General features: G+C 41.2%; 1 protein-coding gene across 4 annotated transcripts in view; it reads right to left on the bottom strand.

Moving 5' to 3' along the window:
• dctn1b (dynactin 1b) overlaps positions 1 to 20,985 on the bottom strand; it is a 46,091-nt gene that overhangs the window by 2,494 nt on the left and 22,612 nt on the right. Inside the window, exons 6-30 of one of the 4 annotated variants that reach the window (XM_067615066.1) lie at positions 18,849 to 18,866; positions 16,390 to 16,410; positions 15,154 to 15,330; positions 13,481 to 13,504; positions 12,639 to 12,836; positions 10,992 to 11,196; positions 9,404 to 9,482; positions 9,072 to 9,231; positions 8,860 to 8,964; positions 7,910 to 8,101; positions 7,708 to 7,824; positions 7,372 to 7,524; positions 6,857 to 7,017; positions 6,416 to 6,584; positions 5,560 to 5,628; positions 5,167 to 5,379; positions 4,914 to 5,075; positions 4,556 to 4,687; positions 4,345 to 4,473; positions 3,302 to 3,444; positions 3,022 to 3,188; positions 1,927 to 2,054; positions 1,564 to 1,750; positions 1,284 to 1,357; positions 478 to 567 (exon numbers count right to left, since the gene is read on the bottom strand). In XM_067615066.1, coding sequence (XP_067471167.1) covers positions 478 to 567; positions 1,284 to 1,357; positions 1,564 to 1,750; positions 1,927 to 2,054; positions 3,022 to 3,188; positions 3,302 to 3,444; positions 4,345 to 4,473; positions 4,556 to 4,687; positions 4,914 to 5,075; positions 5,167 to 5,379; positions 5,560 to 5,628; positions 6,416 to 6,584; positions 6,857 to 7,017; positions 7,372 to 7,524; positions 7,708 to 7,824; positions 7,910 to 8,101; positions 8,860 to 8,964; positions 9,072 to 9,231; positions 9,404 to 9,482; positions 10,992 to 11,196; positions 12,639 to 12,836; positions 13,481 to 13,504; positions 15,154 to 15,330; positions 16,390 to 16,410; positions 18,849 to 18,866 — 3,273 coding nt within the window. The remainder of the gene's footprint in view (positions 1 to 477; positions 568 to 1,283; positions 1,358 to 1,563; positions 1,751 to 1,926; positions 2,055 to 3,021; positions 3,189 to 3,301; positions 3,445 to 4,344; positions 4,474 to 4,555; positions 4,688 to 4,913; positions 5,076 to 5,166; positions 5,380 to 5,559; positions 5,629 to 6,415; positions 6,585 to 6,856; positions 7,018 to 7,371; positions 7,525 to 7,707; positions 7,825 to 7,909; positions 8,102 to 8,859; positions 8,965 to 9,071; positions 9,232 to 9,403; positions 9,483 to 10,991; positions 11,197 to 12,638; positions 12,837 to 13,480; positions 13,505 to 15,153; positions 15,331 to 16,389; positions 16,411 to 18,848; positions 18,867 to 20,985) is intronic. The other 3 variants (XM_067615067.1, XM_067615068.1, XM_067615069.1) reach the window with 3 other exon arrangements.

Here is a 20,985-nt window from a genome sequence, read left to right as displayed (position 1 = left end):
CTGCCGACTGGTGTTTGCACAGGTTACTGTAAAGTCTGGTTTTGATTTGATTGGCTAAATATTGAAAATGTTTGTGCAAAGAAATTACTGAAAAGACAAGATTTCAAAATAAATTTGAACCAACTCTACAATTCACATTTGTAGAGTTCTTGCCCTTTTTCAAAGTTTTCCTTTTAAAATTCTCAGCAGAATTAGATATAAGATGTAAAATGCTGCATTAAATCCACTGAAAGCATCAATATTTAATTGAATCACAGTTTTATTAAACTGTTGCAGCCTGTGAGGATCTTTCATAAACGTGTGTTGACACATGTAAACAGTTCAGTATGTCATCTGGAGATGAGATGTAAACTTCTTTACATCTTTTAAATAACTAAACATCACTGTGACGACCAAACACTTCAGACACATCAGTGAATCCCTCGATTAAGGGAAAATACTGTAAGTGAGGAGCTTTGAATGACGTTATTACTGTACCTTTACAAATGAAGTCGAAGGAAACGTGGCGAAGTCAGATGAGACTCGAGCTCCAGGTTGCTGGTTGACGACGTGTTCGGCTACTTCGCCCTGACAGACAGGAAGGGAAACAGATGTGAGAGCAGATGTTACACTGGGTGAGTACTTCAGTGGTAGCAGTATGTTGTACACAATAACATTAGCTTCTACAATATTTTACCTTTTTGTATTTTAAAACCTTGCAGCATGCAGAGGTTACAGTGTGTGTCTGGAGGGTCGTAGGTTTGTATAAATTATTAAGAGATTAGTTATTGGCTTTCTATATTATGGTGATTTAATACACTCACACCTTAAAAAAGACATTATACTTTATGATAGATGATATATCTTGTACTCTACTATTGCTAGTAGTATATTATTGCATTTTTACTACAAAGAACACAGAGCTTTACTGCCTTATTTTATCACTGATGCTCAATCCAGGTGTCTTTTTGGAAGAAAATTAACTGGTATTAAAAATTTAGATTTACTAGTGTCTGCAGTCTTCCTATTCAAGCTGCAAACAACCTCCAGTAGAAGGTAGTTCAGCCTTTATGTAGCCTGAGAGGCGAAACCCAGGGCAAAAAGCCTGAAAAGAACTCACTGCACCAATCATGATGCTCGTTAAGTTTTCTGCTGTGAGTGCATAACATTTGTTGCTTATTTTTATCGTCTCATATCGTCTTTCATCTGGATTTTGATGGCTGGACACTTAGAGGACAATGTTTACAGATGTTTTAGTGGCCTTCTGTGTGTGTGTGTGCGTGTGTGTGTGTGTGTGTGTGTACCTTGAGTCTGTCCAGAGTGTCACTTAGAGACTGTAATCTAGCCGTCTGTTCCAGGAGCTGAGCACTGGGTGTCACTGCAAAACAAACAAAAACAAATCTGTTCATACAATGAGCTGCATGTGTTAGACCTGCTGTCTGGCTGCCACGTCATAAATCTGTACTGTGATTGTACTAAACGGTGTAAAGAAGAGATCAACAATCTTTGAAATTCTTACTGCGTTTATGTGGCAACTTGGCTGTAGTCAGCTGTTATAATACTCACTCTACACAACTCACGTACCTGGAGATTTCCCGGTGATGTCCACCACCTTGACATTGGCGCTCATCTGCAGCAGAGTCTCCAGCAGCTGGTCGGTCTTGCGGTAGAGGGCGCTAGAGGTCACTTCTGGACGGCCTCCATCTTTGGAGGGAAGTTTGGTGACGTGGAGAGGAGGCAGAGATGCCAGCTGGGAGCGCATCTTCTCAGCCTGAGACATTAGACGAGACATTACCGCAGTCATTAAGTATTAACTCGTGTTTAACGGCAGCGAAATGCAATTAATGATACTGCTGTTGGCAGACAAGATGGAAACAAACGCAGCAGTTTTCAGTCAGTTTCTCCTCGTCACAGATGTGTGTAATGAACCAGACGTTGACGTCGTACCTTCAGCCTGTTGTTCTCGTTTTTCAGGCGTTTGATGCAGAGTCTCTGTGCTTCTATCTGCTGAGTCAGCAGAGGAGAGTCGATCACCTGGACGCCCGAAGCTGAACCCACGTTAGACATCATGTTCGCTGTGAGCGAGAGAAAAGGAAGAAAGTTATCAACACCTGACTGAGCCCAAACTTGTGTGTTTGCTGAATGTCTGCAGTCAGTGAACGCAGCAGCAGCCTTTATATTCTCAGTTTAAAGGAAAAATAATCCAGCTGTCCAGTTCCAAACACAAACATTTAGTTTACAGCGGCAACATTTTAGCGTGCATACTTTTAGAATAATTCATACGTAATCACACCGTCACTGTTCAGTTTTTCTTCTCCTTTCCTGTAATTATCAGTAATTACAGCCAACATGTTTTGTTAAAGGGAAGATGCATTACACAGATTATAGTGTTTAACTGAACAGTGTGTGCAAATGTGATGAAGTCTTTTTTTAAAAACTGTAGCTTGTAATTGAAGTACAGAAGCAGTGAGTGGGGAAAGTGTCCAAACGTTTGACATGTTGATGTTTGATGGTTCATGAGCACGTGCAAGAAGATAATATACACACCAGACATTATATCTATCACATGAATAGATATAATATATAAATAAAACCTTTTTAAGTCTTAATGGTTTAATTTCAAATTGATGAGGTTTAATAAAACATGCATGTAGTATTTAACTGCCGTCAAACCACGAAAAATTAAAACACACATTTCATTTTCACTGTTAGTTATTTTGAGACAAAAACGAGCATGCGGCATCATCGACTGATACGAGCAGGTAGATACCTTTTTGTTCCTCTGCAGGTAAAATAAAGTAAAGAGAGATTAAAGGGAAAAAGTCAGTGAGGACAAAGACGTCAATGGTTGTCGAGTCGAAACAGGAATTAAACAGCAGTTAGAGGTGAAATGAAGAACAACCAGACAACAGGAGGGTCAACTTGTGTTTGAAAATACTTCTGATCAGTTTTATTGATATGTAGTTGCATGCACGTGTAGCTATGTGGCTTCTTTAGCTTGTTTATTCTGTTACTGGTTAACGTAGTTTTCCCATCACTCACCTCCTGCCACTCCCGTGACGATGGAAGCGATTCCTGACGGGCCGGTTCCTCTCAGCCCGTCGATGGTCATCTTTGATTGGCTGTTGATGCGCTGCTTCAGCTCCGCCTTCTCTGACTCCAGCTGGTCGATATCGGCCTGCAGAGCGTCCATCGTCTCCTCAAACTCCCTGCGGAGAGGACGACATCACACACAAACCTGAGCGAGAGAGTCCGACAGCTGAAGTCATCGTGGTTATTTTTTCTACTTGTGTTTGAATCTGCAGTCTGACGTCGTTCTTACTTCTCTTTCTTCTTCAGCAGAGTCTGAGCCTCGTCCAGTTGGGTTTGGATCTTCTCAACACGTTCATCTGCGTCTTTGGCTGAACTGTCCAACTTCTTCTCCAGCAGACTGAGGCGGACGTTTGCTTCGCTCAGCTCTTCTCCCTGAAAACACAAAAAACAAATTCATGTGATAAACAGTTTGTCTCTTCATCACCTCTCTTGTGACTTTGATACTTCCGAGCAACTTACTCTGGAACATGCTGCTTTAATCTGGACGGATGTCAACCAAAACACCTGAACATACAGGTTTCAGTTCACTTTCACATTAACTGCTGTTCATTAGGAGTAAGAATATAAAATGAACCACTAACAGGAGACTCTGTGTCTGCCTTCCACAAAAAAACCTTAAATCTGCCAGAATGTCAAACACACAGAATGATTTATATTTGCTTGTAATTGCACCGTAAATCTAAATACTAAAATGCACCAAAGTCAACTTTTCCACTTCTGTTGACACACAAAAAAAAGTAACTTCTAGAGCTGCAACGATGAATCGATTAGTTGATCGACAGAATATTAATCTGCAACTATTTTGATAATCGATTCATCAATTAAAAGTCATTTTTCAATGACCGACATTTGAAGATTCCAGGCTCTTAAATGTGAGAATTTGCTGCTTTTATTGGTCTTAAATGACTGTAAATTTAATATTTTGGGGGTTTGGACTGTTTGTCAAACAAAACAAGACACTGGATGACATCACCTTGTGCTTTCTGATGTTTAATAGACCCAACAATTAATCGACTAATCAATAAATCGAGACAGATTAACTGATAGTGAAAATATGCTGTAATATACACAATGTAATATAAATAATGCTGAATGTCTCAAATCACACTTTTTAGATTAGACTAATGAAGTTTAGACTATTTAAAAATCCATGATGTATTCCTACAATCAACGACTTATCTGCTGATATTTAATTCATTTCATTGATCCTGACGAATGACTCAGCAGTTCTGTGTTTAATGGTGACTTTGCTGTATTTGTGTGTTTTTCTACCTTGATCTTGAGAGACTTCTTCAGTTCTTTGATGACCGTCTCTCTGTCCTCCAGCTTCATACCCAAACCTTCTGCATCAGTGATTTCTGCTCTAAGAGCCGCCGCTCGCACGTCCACAGGGGGCGGGTTCTGATAGACAACAAACAAATAATATAAATAATAATCACACCTGCTCAGTAACTCCTACTCAGCTAATGCTCTCATGAGTTACCTTGTTCTGAGGCCTCTCTGAGTCATACTCGCCCTCCTGCATGGCGGTGGCCATCTTGTTCATGGTTGCTATGACGATGCCACAGGACTGTCTCAGATACTCGTAGGGGTTTGCACCCTGCAGTCCATAAATCTGAACATGACAGTGCGATAACAACGTTAAATCTGGTAACAAAGACGTTCTGTGGATGTTTATCTGAACAGGTTGGGACTGAAGATAATCTGTAATTCTTTATAAACTCAATATGACAAATAACTGAGGCAACATGAGAGCAGTAAAATACATTAACACTATACGTTATCTTTTTATTTTGTGGTACAATTTCAAACATTTGAGACTAAGAGAAGTTTTAAAGTACCTGTTCTCCTGCCTTGAACGCCACATCCTCCAGTTTGACGGCCACCAGCCCCTCCTGTTCACCAAGAGGTGACATCATCTGCGCTCCTGCCGCCGCCACTTCCTGCAGCACCGCCACCACCCAGGTCAGGTGTTTCCTACAGTCTGAGAGGGTGTCTGACACCTGCAATGTTATCACAGAAAATCATTAAAATGTTTATAGTAAATACATTATTAAAATAAACTGAATGAATCGATCGAGCTGAAACTGTGACCTGCGGTCCGAAGTTGAGCGCTGCCGGGATGCCGGGCGCGTCGGTTCCTGGCATTCTGCGACGGATCTTCTTACAGAACTGACGGATGTCGCTGCAGGACGTCTCCAGGTCCTTCAGCAGCACGGCCAGGTCGGCCTTCTCCTGACCCGCGTGCAGGAACGCCCGCAGACGGCCGACCTCCACAGCCATGCAGTCCAACGCGCTCTGAGTGAACTGCACATTAACAGAAAACGGTTAACAGGTGGAGACGCATCTTTTTAATGCAGCTAAATACAGTCATGATATTTATAATCATACTAACACACAAGCTGATTGAGATCAAATAAAAAAGACAAATCAAAGTCTGCGATTATGAAATGTGGTTTTTCCTCGCAGACGTATGTTTGTACTCACTCTGATGTGGTCGGCGAGCTGCATGGTGCAGTCCTCGTTCTGATCTGCCAGATGGATGCTGTACAAGTGCTGAAAAGACAAATGTTGAAATAACAGTGATTACCTCAATATGGACTCACTCACAGTTCAAACTAATGCAGTATAAAACAACCCATTTATATGAATTGGAGACTAAATATTTCAAACATCTCTCAGTGTAACTCAGTACGGTTCAACACCAACATAAACTACAACCTCCCAAATGACCATAAAATACTCTCTAAAGCAGATTAAATCAAAACTGATCATTATAACCTTCATGAAGGTGGATTGATTGCAGGGTTGTGAAAAGTGAGTGATTATCCAGAGGATACATTATAGAGCAAGTTAAGCCAAACATTTTGCTTGATACAAATTGAAAGTTAATGACTATTCTTACAGACAAACAGTCTTGTCCATCTGATAAATAACAATAATTATGTTCTATTAGTGATTTTACACACAGACTCTACACCTGAACATTGGATGAAATTGTCAGACTGAACTGATTCGTTTCACTTAAAAAGAAGCAACTATTGCAGAGCAAAGATTTGGCAACTTTAAAACGAAAGAATGAAGAATGAATGAAGAAACAATCAAAAAGAGTAATTGTTGCTTAAAAAAATACTACATTATATCTGCTTTTTGAAAGTATTATGTTTTTTAAAGATGATGTGGAGCAAAAACAGGAACTTCTTTATTTCCTTCCAACTGGACGCTAACAGAAATAAACTAAAATAAACTGTATCATCTTTTATTTTCTAAACTGGGTATGAGTATACATACTGTATCTGCAGTATATACTATACTATACTATACTATATATGTGTGTGTGTACCTGATAGTACTTGATGGCCTTGGTGAGCGGCTCCACGTTGACGGTCTCATCCAGCTGGTCTTTATGCAGCAGGTCAATGAGGAAATCCAGTGAACGTTCGTGGACGCTCATCTCCGGATACAGAGAGCCGATCTTCTTATAGACGTCCACGCTGCACTGAGCCAGAGCTCTGACACACACACACACACACACACACACACACACACACACAGAAGTGAGTCTGAGTCTGTACAATACTTATCAACATGAGTTACATGAGGGAAAGAGTCTTTCTCTTACAGTAATTTACAGAATCACACATATTGTACAGGAGACAGGTCTTCATAAATATGTTTACAAGATAAAAATGCAATTTAAGCAGAGATAAACACGTCACGCCATTTTTCATTGCTCAAACTCTCTGCTGTACATCTCTGATTTAGGGGTCGCTGTGAAACATACTGCTCGTATTTGTGGAGCGTGGCCTGCAGGAGACTGAGCGAGTAGACGAGGCCGCCAGCGAAGCTCAGCTGCTCCCCGATGGCTCCTCTCAGCCCCGTTCTCTCCACGCAGTTCTCGTTCAGGTCAAACTTCTCCTGGGCCTGTTTGCTGATCAGCTCGGCCTACAGAGACACACACACACACACACACACACACACACACACACACACACACAGCCAAGTAGAGGTAGTTAAAACTCAGACAAAAACACACTGACCAACAGAGCTGCAGCTACTTCTCTTAAAAAATCTTCAATTTACTGGCATCTTCTCCTTTACTCTTCAATAGTATGTTTCATGAAAAGATTGAGGCACAAACAACCTTTTATAAACACTAAAAATCACACAAACATCTTCACCATAACTATGCAAAAATCCACATAATTGTTTTGAATCCATCTCTCCTATCAGTCTGTCTCGCTGCACAGCATCTGTTTGTGGAGATGTGATTTTTTTAGTACACTGTGTGGTGTTCACCTTGCAGATAAGTCTGGGCATGAGCAGCAGCACCAGGATGCAGTCGTGGTCTCCGCCGTGACGGAGGAAGGACTCCGGCATGAAAGAGGTCAGGAGAGAAACGTGTCTGTTGGCCTGACCCACCTCCATCTTCCTCAGCTCCATCTCGATGGCCTGAGAAGAAACAAACAGCTCAGATTTACAGCTAATAGATCATCTAACTCTGCTCTCATGCATCCAAAAGAAAGTGAAAACCACCTGAGTGATATAAAGGGACACTCTGGGTGACAGTGAGTAGCATTTAACGTTATTACACTGCTCAGAACTACTTATTATTCAGACTAAAAAGCTCCTGACCTTGGCGTAGGCCTTCGTTTCAGCAAATTTAATCTTGAAATCAAACATCTCCGCTGGCGGCTGCTGCTGCAGCTCTGCGGAGGCTTCCTGCTGGCTGGTCAGCTCTCTGTTCACCTCCTGCAGCGGAAAACAAAGGAGATCAAATAATGTGCTACATGCTAAATATGCTACAGCGTCATAGCAGGAGGAACGCAGTCTGTACCTGCAGGTGAGCCGTGAGCTCGCGGTACTTCTTGATGGTCTGCTGGTAATCGGCGACGGTCTCCTGAGCAGCTTCCACTCGTTTCTCGGACTCTCGGACTCTCGCCGCTCCCAGATCCAGCATCTCCCTCAGCTCCAGCTCCGTCTCTCTGGCGTTCTCCTGCAGCTCGTCGTTCATCTCGTTGATGGCTTCCTGTAGCGTGGAAACGGCGAATAGATCTCTTCTTTTTCCGCTTTACTTCACCTGATTTCTGCTGAAGTTTGAGTTTCTGATGGTAGAGCTGTTTTATTGCTCAACTGCCTGGTTCTCTTTCAGTTTATTGCCAAAACCTGGAAGTATTTCAGCTTTTGTTTTTCTAGAAAAGCTTGACGACCTTCACATGAAACTGTGAATTTAAGTATCCTGTGAATTATATTGATTTGTGAAATGCTTAAAAATAACTCAAACTGCTTTTGATAATGTTTTGTAACTGGGATTGTTCATTTTTCTACATAATATATGCCACCATAATGATCTTTAAGTTGCTTTTATCTTAAATACTCTACACATAGTGGCTTTCAATTATTCTAAGTTATTACTTTTGACTGTGATCGTCCAGGTTTCATCTGCAGGCTTGTTTGTTCTGATCAAGGTCAACGGATAACAGAGGAAATAGTAACTGAGCAATGACTGCAGTGGTAACAAAAACCAGAGGGTGGTACACACATATTAATGATTTTGGCCCAATATCAACAATGAAATGAGTCAGCAAACAGCGGCACTTTAATTTTCTCTGACCTCAGTCCTGTGGCTGAGCAGGAAAATCAGTTAATGAGAAACGCATTCGTCTGTAACTCGAAGATTTTCAGATTTAATTGTATTCTTTGTGTTTTTTTGTTGTCCTGTTGTGATATCAGGTCTGTGATGGTCTGTGTGTGTCTTCACAGTGAGACTCGTGTTTTCTAACTCACCAGGTCAGTGACCGTCTCTCTCAGCTCCCTGACTTTCTCCTCCAGGTCCAGGTTTCTCTCCGTCAGAGTCTCCACCATCTCCTCCGCCCCTAAAGCTGCATCCACCTGAAACAGCGAGCGCGTCATCGTCAGAAACGGCGGTTTGGTTTAAAGAGGCTGATTCTGGTGGCCCGCAGAGCATCGAGAAGCTGATCAAACACAGAAACTCTGACCTGTTCTTTCAGCTCATCGATGGTCTTTTCTGCCACCGTCATCTCTTCCTGTAGTTTTTCTTTCTGGCTCCTCAAAGCGTCCAACTCCACGTTCTTCTTCTCCATCTGCTTCTGCAACTTCACGTGTTCCTGTTTCTCTGACGCAGACAGGTCACGCATCCTGACGCACAGGAAAAAAACAGTCCATCAACGACATACAGTAGAGTGCATAGAGGGTAGATCAGCTGTCCTGGACCGAGACCTTCTGTCACATCTCTCTAGACCTTTCCTGTCTTTCTTTACTGTGAAGTAAAATGAGACTAAAATAATAAACAACATGTCAACAAACCCACCTGACCAGTGCTTCCTTCAGTCTGCCGTTCTGCTCCTCCAGCTGTTTGACATGGTAACTGGAAGCAGCTCCGTCCGAACCTGAGAGAGACCCCAAAAAAACATGACTGAGCTCTGCAGGATCTGTGTCAGGTGGTGAGATACGTTTGTCTCAAAAAAAGACAAAACAACAGTTTTTAAACGAGAAAACTCCGATGATTTTACACCAAAGTCTGTTTACAGGTTGTATAAAGCTGTTGTGGCTCCAGGGAGCTGCGCCAAATATGATAAACTGCCTCATGTGATGTCACTTGAGTCAGCGTCGGTTGGGTCTGAAGACTACAAGTTTGAAAATGAAAAAAATTTGGGGGTGTGGAGTTAGAGAGAAGTGAGACCTCTGCAGCTCCAGGCTACATTAGCAGCTACTACTGTAACACACCTGAATCTGTGCAGCACAGTGAGTTGAGTTGCATTGTGGGTAATGTAGGCACCAGGTTTTGACAAGGAAGAGGAATGTATGCTTTCTAAAGGTGATTTCTCTGGTTCTGCTGCATCGATGTTGATTTCCTTTGTTACAGGAGTGCGATACTAAATCGTTGGAGCGCTTTTAATTTGTCACCAAATGACACTCTGAGAGGATTAGTGTTGCTGCGTGTTATTGCCAAAAGAGTTGTTTCAATTAAACAAATGGCACTGTTCTTCTTATGAGTTGGCTGTGTTAGCTCCAGTTGCTGCAGTTTAAAAAAAACAAAAAAAACTCTCCAGGATCAAGAAAAAGTAGGAAGCAGCGACAGATCAGCCACAATCACGCTGCACTCAGAGGTCACTGATGACCAACCCGACACCGTTTCAACAGTCTGATCGAGTTACAGGCCAACGATTGTTCTTACTAACTGAACACAGGCTTTTTTTTTTTTAGAAAATACATTTTTATTTTATGGCTCACTGATATCTTTAATCTCAGGAGTGCAGAACAGACAGAAACTTAATTATTGCAGAGATTGAAGCATTTGATTCCTGTATTCACTGTTTATTTTTAAACTAAAAGTCCATGAGTTCATTCCTGATATTTTGTTACAATTTTAATTTTCAATGCTTTTATGATCTGAAACCAATTTATATTTTAAAGTCAAAATCCCAGCTGATGTTGACAACGTTGTTCAGTCACTACTAACAGCAAAAGCTTAGTGATGCATCAACATTTAATAAAGATATTTGGATAAAAAGTTGCCTGTTTACAATGTAGCATAAGAATTATACCATAAATGATAAATGTGCTATAAATGTAAAACACTGGCTTTAATAAAAATGTATTGTTTAAGTTTTGCTGTGAAAGTTTAAAGCAATCACAACAAATATAAAATTATATAATTGACTACAGCACAGTTCAGTCTGATGGAGGTTTGTGGAGTCAGAAACACCTGTGATTAGTGTTTCATTCCCAGGATACATACTGTGTTGGTGCTGTCAAATCAAAAAACCTCATCAGTTAATCTCTCACAAAGCTTTAAAAAATCATCCTATTTAAGACTGTCTGACGTTTCAGTTCTAATAAACATACTATAAAAGGTTTGATGAGGTTATATCGTCTTCTCTTCGTCTTAACGGTACCTTTCTCCTCAATCTCGTGCTTGAGGATCTCCAGGTCCATGGTGAGCTCGTCTACTTTCTCCTTCATGGAGTCGACCTCCAGCTGCAGAGACTCCGCCCGCTCCTCAGCCATCTCTTTATCCAGCGTGGCCATCTCGATGGCATCCGCGGTGTCCGACATCTCCTCCATGTAGTGCTCCTTGGCCTCCAGAGCTTCTTTGGCCTCCTACACACACAGAGAGAAATTCAATTATGTACAAACAGGCCAGTTTTCTGCTTTGTCTATTACTTAATACAGTATTTAAACCTGCAATTAAACTACTAATTAGTTATATTTTCTCCAGTGTCACCAGCAGTTTGACAGCTACTGGATGGTCCATGGTGCCGTGAGGATGAATCCTAATAATCAATTCATTTGTTTAATTGTTCGAACATAGTTTTAAGAGCCCAATCAGGGACAGAATGTTAAATAAACAAATAAAAATGACTCATTTCTGTTCTCTAAAGTTAATTCCTCATTTGAAGGCTGTAATATTTCCCCCACTGCTGATTAGGTGTGGCTGATTATTTTGTCTTTGGAGCTGCTAATCTTCAAAGAATTTCATTAGTGTGGCTTTGCTCCCATGTTAATCAAAATTAAGAGTGTCCTCCACCCTTCTGGATTACATTATGTCATAATAACTGAACAAAATCTCCCAAAAATCAAAAAAAAAAAAAAGAGAGAAATGTTCTTGGGTGAAAAATATAACCATTTTGTTATCTGCTAATATAACAATTGTCAACGTTTAAGACAGAACAGCAACGCAAATGATCACATATTAGTTCTAATTCATAAATATCGTCTCAACAAAGTGTTTTTAGCTGAACCTTCGTACGTACTTTAGAGAAGTAAATTTATGTTATATTCAATAAATTGTTTTTAATTTTTGCCAATAAATATATATTTGTTTAATATTTGAAGAAGCCCTGGTTTTGAATCTCAAGTATTTCACTGTGACATTAGATATTCCTCACTAAATGAGCAACAATCAAATAAAATGAACATTCTTTAATTAGATATATATTTATTAAGAGATTAACGCTCAGCTAAAACTCAGCTAATCTGCTTCACCAACACTGTGGTTTGATCAGGTTTCTGTTTGTGTGAATGTGTTCTGAGCTCCAACAAAAACACAAATACAGAAATCTCTCACGTGAAATAACCAAAACTCGTTTCTCAGAAAATGTTGAGAAAATGTTGAGAAAATGTTGTGTTGTTGCATTAATGTAGGACCACATTCTCCATAGCAAATACATTTTAGGGGCCTTTAAAGACACCAAACAGCACCGCAAGTTATCAGAGATAAGATGCTCCATCATAAAAATATCAAAATCTGCCTTTAAAAACTACTTTTGAATTCTGGTACATAGTTTTGAGAAATTATGTTCCCTTTACTTTATATTCAATGCATTAATTTTTCCTGTTAGTCACTTTTCCATTTTTACACTTCAACTGTCCATCATCCACCCACATATTCATCAGCTTCATTTCTATCATCTTGACTTCCCCTGACTTGTTTCTGCAGCCATTTTGTAGATGCACTGACAACACGTTCACATTTAACCGCATCATCCAGCGACCTCTACCTACACGTCCACTCATCCACGTATCCAACAATCGCTCGTTACCCTTTTGGCCTCTTTGAGTTGTTTCTGCAGCTCGGCCTGCTGCTCCTGCATCTTGTTCTTCCACTCCTGCAGCTGCTCCAGCTGGATCTTGTGCTTCTCCAGCTCCTTCAGCTTGGCCTTGTCCTCCGTCCGCTTCATCTTCAGGGTCTCCAGCTTCTCCTCCAGGTCCTTCACCTGAGAACGCAGCGCCTCCTCCTCCTGGGCGGAGGACGTACGGAGGCGACACAGGGCGAGAGAAGAATGACAGGATAGAAAGGGCAGATATTTGGAAAAAGGAGGGATGGTGATGAGGACAGATGGAAGGAAAGAAGAGATTTAATTAGTTTAACACATGTTGCTGGTGCAGGATGCTGTTTAGCGCTCTAAGGTGCAAAAGGAGTGTTATCCCTGCTATGTTACGCCAGTTTTTTTTACTTTAATCGTTTCATTTTCACAATTCTTCAGGTATCTTCTCAGTGAATAATGAAAGCAGTGGATCAAGCACAAAGCTCTGTGGGTGGTAGCAGCACTTTCATCTTTTATGTTAGAAAGCTTTCATTTCCACCTGTGGAGAAGAGAATGTCACACACATGCACACACATGCTTTGCCAGGAAACACACACACACACACACACACACACACACACACACACAATGCTCACGTATATATAAAACCACCACACACATAATTACAGTTCCTCTACTTCCCCTCTGCAGCTGGAGATTCAAGCTTAATTCTGCAATAATCGTGCATTTTCCACACACACACCAATTAAAGAACAGCAGTCACACCTCTGATAGCATGTTAAAATGTTAGCGAGAGGAAAAACAACACTTCAGTATCAGTATTCACACCACTGCACCTGTGTTTCCTTGGCGACGTCCTCCTGAGGGGGAAAACACGAATCAGACCGACTGTGCCCGCTTCAAAATTAAACACCAGACTGCAGCCGACTTTTACAAAATGTTAAATGTGATAATCTCTGACATTTTCATACAAATGAACGCACATGTTGCTGATTATCAGCTCGGAGAACAGAGTAGAGATTAAATCTGTACACACACACACACACAAGTGTACAGACGATGATGCAACTTTACTGGTGCAAATCAACTATCATTTTGACGTGAACTGACTTAATCGTGTTTAATTGACCATGTGCTCCAGCTTTAATCACTCGCCCTTTTACTGTCTGGTGGGTCTCATGTTGGAGAGGCACCAAACTGGTAAATTTCATCAGCTGAAGTGCAGACACTTCCTTTTTATCTCCAGTTTATGGCATCTTTTAAAAATTTGCTGCACAAAAGACTCTGGTAGGTCTTTCCTGGGAAAAATCTGCTACCTCATAAATAAAAAATCATTCATATTTCAGTCTTTCTTTGCAGCCGGAGAACCAGCTGCCATCAACAACAAGAATCTAACAGATTATGACTCTGAAAACAGACTTTTGCATACTGATAATTTTGGACAAACAAGATGTATACAGTGAAATAACAGTTACTTTCCATACATGTCGATAGATAAGATGCTGTTTAACATGCGGTGTCCCTCAAGGCTCTATTTTAGGCCCACTTAACTTCAATATACACATGTTACAACTCAAAAAACAACATTTTCAAAGCTATGCAGATGACACAGAGCTGTATATCCATCTATTTCCAGTTTATCTTATTAACATTCATAATATAAATCTATGGATGACTCAGAATTTCTTACAGCACAATTCTTTTAAAAGAAATCTTAAGACAAAACCTTTTACGGATATTTCACCATGGTGCTTTCTTAGCAACAGCTTATTATTTCAGTTTTATATATTTTTATTCAAAATTATATTTAATAAAATTTGTCATTTTCTATTTTGCCTCTCCTGCAGTGTGTGCTGAGATAAACTCCAGCCCCCTGTGACCCAGAACAGGATAAGCTGTTCAGTAAAATGAATGAATGGATGGATTATTTAATTAAAACATCTGCTGCTACATTATGAATTATAACCAAACATTCAGCGTTTTCCCTTTTAATACAACAGCATGTCATGTTATTGTTTTTCATGTTGCCTTATGTATTCTAAGATAGCAGTTAAAGCCTGCAGCTCATTTCTGATTTAATTTCGATGGTAACACACAGATGACAACAATACAAACTGACAGCTGTGTCAAAAAATCCCATCATGCTCCGAGCAACAATAGCAAAAAGATGTCACATCTAATTTAATTCGTGCACCTCTGACAGCGTGCCCCCTGAGTGGTCTTTGATGTTTTTGGCACATTGAGTGCTCCCTTACAAAACCACAGTATCATGTGTTATTTACTATTGCTGATTATATGCATGTAAATATGGGAAACACTGATTTTTACACAGCAAAATGTATTCTGCTATCAAGCATTAGTCACCTCTCTCAGATATTAACACCGATCAAATATCTTCTTGACAAGCAGCCTTTCTCTGCTCACACTGATAACAAAACATCAGATCTGTGTTGTTACTGTCAGCTGAACTTTGCTTTGTGGTGTTACGCTGCTATGAGACAACACTGACCTTGCTGGGGACGGGGGCCGGAGGGTTTCCAGGTGAGTGGAGGGTGGGGATGACAGGAGCAGCCAGCGGGGTCTGGGCCGGCGTGCTGGGCTCGCTGCTGCTCATCTCGCCGGCCGAAGCCGAGGCCGAGCCGGACGCAGCACCTTTCCCAGCGGTGCCTGCGGTTCGGCTGGGCTGCTGAAGGAATGAAGTAAAAAAAAATAATGAGCAAAACGTAACTAGGTGTTAAAAAAAAACAGGCCCACAAGAAATCTTGATAAACAGAAAATTATACAAATATAAGCAGCTGTCTGATAATGTCAACTAATGGCAGCCATAATGGAGGTCCTCCTTTTTGGGGTAAGAGCTGCTAGCGTTTACTATCTGTACTTTTAAACTGTGAAACCTTTCAAATCTGTTTCAGTAGCAATCACTATCATTATGAACTGCACTAAGCTTTTTGATAGAAACTAGTGTTTATTGTGGCTAGTAGTTGCACTTTAGCTCACATCTACACTCTTTACAGCTAGTTTTGCAGCTAAACCAGCTGTTTTTTCAAGGCTAACTGAGCCGTCAAGCTACAGCTGGTACAGCTCTGCAAACTGGGCCCGATAAGGTAAGAGGTAACAACCTTTTTCACAGGTTTACACGTTTAAAAATTCAGACTACCAGACTTTCACTGACCATAACAATATGTTTTAGGTGAGTCTCTTTTTTCCTGCCATATTGTTAAGTTATTAACTTTTATTTACAAATTCTTATGCGGACCTCCATGATGACCCCGGACCAGATTCAGGACATGAATACAAAACTGCAACAGAAAAATGCTTGAAAATTAATTGAAAAATTAGAAAGCAAACAAAGCAATTATTAGGTTGAAACAGTTCACAACAACAGCTGTCTACAACAGAAATAAAAGAAAACCACATGGTGAACATATGAATGATGTAAAACTCAGTGTTGACAGGATTCACTACTGGAGCTGTAGATATAAATGAGAAGAAGTCAAAATGGACTTTAAAAAATGGTGCTATTGACAAAAACTGTCATTCCTCTAATGAAAAAAAAATTGATTTGCGATATGTCTGATGATGTATTGTCTCTAATGTTCTTGGCAACACACTCACGCTTGCTTACACACACACACACACACACACACACACAAACTGCTGCATGAAGAGAAATAACAATCACACGCATAAATAATTCAAACTGACAGAAATGGGAAGCCCGGACGACTTTGAAGAGTGGGCTCACCTTGGGCCTTCTGGCCGTGGTCTGAGGAGCAGAGGGAGGAGAAAACAGAGGAGGAGGAGGAGGAGGAGAGGAAGCAGGAAAGGTCAAAGGGCGGCGAGAGGAGAGAAGAGGAGAGGAGGGAAGGAGGGAAGGGAAGGAAACAAACAGCCAGGGTTAGTGTTTCAAGGCAAAGTTCATAATAAATGGGAAAATCACAGACAAAAGGACAAAATGGGATGATGAAACTGGTTATGACTCTAAACTCTCCTGAGACAAAAAGAAATCTGTAAAAGTTGTTTTCCTGAAAGTACCACAAAAGCCTCCTTCCTCCTCTTCCTCCGCTATCATCGTTTAACGTCAACACAGATACCCGCTTAATTGTTCTCCTTCTCCGTCTCTCTTGTCCTCGCCGGTCTTCGGAGGCCTCGTCTCTTTCTGCCACGTGACCGAAAACTCAGTAACAACACGAACACTGTGACTGGTACGGCCGCTGTGACCTAAATGACTGCATTGTTTCTCGGGGGAACACAGCAGATCCGGTTCATCTGAGCCCAGTTTTGTTGTATAGCTCGGATAATAGCTTGTTATCCTGAAACATAGCTTGTTTCCGACATGCAACACAACCGGCTGAATAAGTGGGTTTTGTAGTCGAGTGTGCAGAGAAACATTCACAACTTGTTCTCATCTAATCTCTGTGAAGTTCTTACAGCAGATCTGGGTTACAGAGTACTCATCACACAAGTCTTTAGCTTAAATTAAACTGATTGATGACACACTAAACAGTGGTAATAATCACCAAAAATACTGTGAGCACATTAAAGTAAACACTAAACATATCATAATATATTATCAGATGAAGCTCTGCATCTCCAGTTTTGGTAGATTTTTATGAATGAACTTATATTTAAAGACTATTTATATATGAAATCTTTTCCAAACCCAGATTGTCTAAACTTGAACCTGCATGGTGGTGAAGCTAGACAATAATTCAACAATATTCAACTTATCATCTCTCTATATTATAATCATATCATGACAGAATTCTGTACAAATTAAATAAAATCTAGCACTTGAAGAAAAGTTTAAAATATCCTTGCGACTGCAAGGATATTTTAGTTAGCTTGAATTTGTTTGAATGTGGTGAAAATGAGTGAAAAGGATTATTAATAAATATGTTTTTGACAGAATATATCTGATAAAGCTCATGGGATATGATTGAAAGCTCCAGAACAGCTACTAAATGGACCTACAGTAACAGAAGACATTTTGACTTGTCACAAAGCAGAGGTGTGAAAAATACAGTTAAAGATGGCTGAACTCCATTCAGCTGCTTCAGTTTCAGGGTCCCAGTTCACTGTCATGACTTACTGGGACACCTGAACAGAATGGAGCCATCGTTAATGTTGTTGTTAGTTTCATATAAAGACAAGTCAAAATGTCTGCTGTGAAGACTACATATAAAACTGTTGTAGTTTACTTTTTTTTTGGAGAAACAGGGCTTTCATCCAGAACTAACAAAAACCCACTGAACCCAGATCTGTGTGTACTCACTGCATCTAATATTCTACACTTCTTACTGCTTTTCTGCTCTCTCTGCTTCACTTTAGCTCATTAATGTTCTTAATTTTTTTTTTTTTTTAAAAAGCCTCAACAATTTCCTAAAATAGCTGGACACTGTAGTGTCAAGCAAACGCTACTCAACCAGGCGTAAACAGTGTATTTGTAAGGGACTATTTTCAGCTTCAGTACAATTTAACCCAGCTCCGTACCGACACTTCTACCCTTTCTGCTGCTGTACATTTGTGAAAAATAATCTCCACTTCTCACTGATCACTCACTGAACGACTATCTGTCACCTTCTACCTCTCTGTCTCTCTGCTTCGGCCATCGCTTTGGCTAGTTATCGTTCTTTATTGGATTAGAGCTGGACCATTCAGCAGAAATTAGCCCGAGCTAAACAGCTGTACCAAATAAGAGCTGACAGCCTCTTAAGCTGTAGTGTCGTGCTGTGGATACTAGAACAGGTTGTACTAAAAATCACATCAGCCTGTTTTTTTTTTTTTTGATACATCTGCAACCAAGAGTGAAATCACTTGATTCTCCCTGATGGCCAAAATCACTGACCTCATATAACGCTGTGGAAGGCTTGTGCATGATGAGGCCAAATACAACATAAAAGCTTGTGTTGCGGACAGGGAGATACCACCGAACTCCAGTGAGACACATGAAGAAGCATGAAATAACTCTGCGAAAAAGGCACTGTGAATACTGAGAGGAGAAATAAAAACGATAGAAAGCTGCAGGTACAGTTTAACTTCCAAAAAAAAGGGCAATTCCCACCATTAAAAAAAAAAAAAAAAAAAAGAGGAATAAATGAAACTTCCAAGCGTGACCTTTACAGCAGTTCTGCCAACAAAACAAATGGATGGTGACAACAAGAACAGCGACATCCCAACAGATAATCATATGGAGTTCTGTACCTTCCGGGGTGCAGGAGTCTGTCTCATCATATTTGCAGGAGAAGAAGACACACAAACACACACAACACAGTCACCGAGAAATACACACACACACACACACACACACACAGAGCAAGGTGATAAAACAGGCAAAGATGCTCGAGAGTCGAGACCGAGAGGGGTTCAGGACAGACAGACAGGTAAAGCCGAACAGTCAGACAGACAGCCGCTCAGGCCGGGAAGCTGCAGTGGTGCAAATGGCCGCGGTGTTTCTTTTTCCCAGGCTTTCCCCTTCCCCGCTTCTGTCCTCCCGTTATCGTCCTCCTTTATGTCCTCTTTCTCAGCTTCTCTCATAATCCGAGCCCTCGGTCGGCACCTCCCTTTTCCTTTCTGCTACGATTAGGACTCTGACATCCTGCTGCTACGAGCCTCCGACCTGCTACTGTTCACAGGAGACGCCTCTCCTCCCCTAACCTTCCTCTCCTCCCTCTGTCTCCTCCTCCTCCTCCTCCCCCCCCCCTCCCCTCCACCCTTCTCGCTCTGCTTATTGTGATTTGTCAGCCCAGCCAATGCCCTGCTCTCCTGCATTACATCACTGTGCGCCCTCGTCTCTCCCTCCCTCCCTCCTTCCCTCCCACCCTCCCTCCCTCCCTCTCCCCGTGCTCGCTGCTGCTCACCCACTCATCTCCACCTCTCCCACAGACAGACGGGGAGGGATGGGTGAGACAGCGGGGGTCTGTGAGGCAGTGACTGGGGACAGACAGAGGAGCGAGGAGAGGATGTGAGACAGACGAGGGCGGTGCTGGAAACGGAGGTAAGAGGGGAAAATGAGCAGCGACACTGATGCAAGCCTCTCCTGTCTCCTAGCAACGCTCACAGATCCCTCCTATGGGCTCATTAAAATGAATCAAAAACAATGAGGAAGCCTACAAGTGGTCTGCTTTATGAAGTATTTTCAGAGGTTTAAGGTGTACGAGGTGTTTTTGATTTTGATCATATTCTGCTTTTTTCTTTTCAGATTTAAACGTATTTAAAGGATAAAGGCGAGGATATTCTATATTTGTGTATCTCATGAAACCAACAATGTGTTTTAGTTCATTTCTAAGTACTTTCTGACTGATTTTTCACTGTTTCCGCCCTGATGAAGATCCCGATGATCCAACTAAATAGTTGCTTTTAATATACAGTAAATTCTCTCCTTGCTCTGCCTAAAGGTGGAATTGTGGTTCTGTGAGCTGCACATAGGAGAACGTTCGATAGTTAATGAATCCTGCAATCAGCTTGCTTGACGCTCAGGTCTACACATTGTTGAGATTTGGAAGGTGTGCATGTCCTCTGCAAGCCATGGTTATCCATAACACCCTTCTCTGCGTAGGTTCGCAGAGACGCTTACATGCATCATCGGAGAACCATAATTCCACTTTTTAAGTGCCTGAAGAACGTTTTCTTTTAGCACCTCAAGGTTTCCTTGACTTACTGAGTGTGAAACTGAGCAAGCACTTGGCCGCATGAATGCATTAAAGGACCAGTGTGCAGGATTTAGTGGCATCTAGTGTTGAGGTTGAGGATTGCAACCAAATGAATACCCCCCCCCTCCCCCTCCTCCCCTCATCCTCCCTTCCAAGCGTGAAGGAGAACCTAAAAATGTGAAAGGCCCTCACTAAAGCCAGTGTTTGGTTTGTCCATTCTGGGCTACTGTAGAAACATGGCGGTGCAACATGGCAGCCTCCGTGGAAGAGGACCCGCTCGCTATGTAGATATAAAGAGCCCTTTTAAGGTTACAAAAACACGATTCTTATTCTACTTTCTGACTTCCCTTCCTGTCTGTGGCACTCAAGTCTCAAGTCCATTGCTTCCTACTGAAGGTGTAAATTTTTAAAACAGCTCACAAATATTTCTTTACATTTTAAAAAAAAAGGCTTAATAATTTCCTAAAACAGCTGGGCTCTGTAGTTTCTAGCAAACGTTACTCAAACAGGAGTAAATAGTGTTTTTTTTGGTATTTTTAGGGACTATTTTCAGCTGTGGATTAATCTACATTTGGTGCTATAGTGAGAAGGACGGTGTGTGTGCGGGATTGACTCAAAATAAACAACAGTAGCGATGTTGGTAATGAAGGAACATGTCATCCAGTGCAACAGTGTGGCTCATTGATGTG

The sequence above is a fragment of the Thunnus thynnus genome, chromosome 16, assembly GCF_963924715.1.
Source record: "Thunnus thynnus chromosome 16, fThuThy2.1, whole genome shotgun sequence".
In the NCBI taxonomy this organism is placed as follows: Eukaryota; Metazoa; Chordata; class Actinopteri; order Scombriformes; family Scombridae; genus Thunnus; species Thunnus thynnus.
The sequence above is the reverse complement of the archived record's forward strand: the minus strand, read 5'-3'. Positions and strand labels throughout refer to the sequence as shown.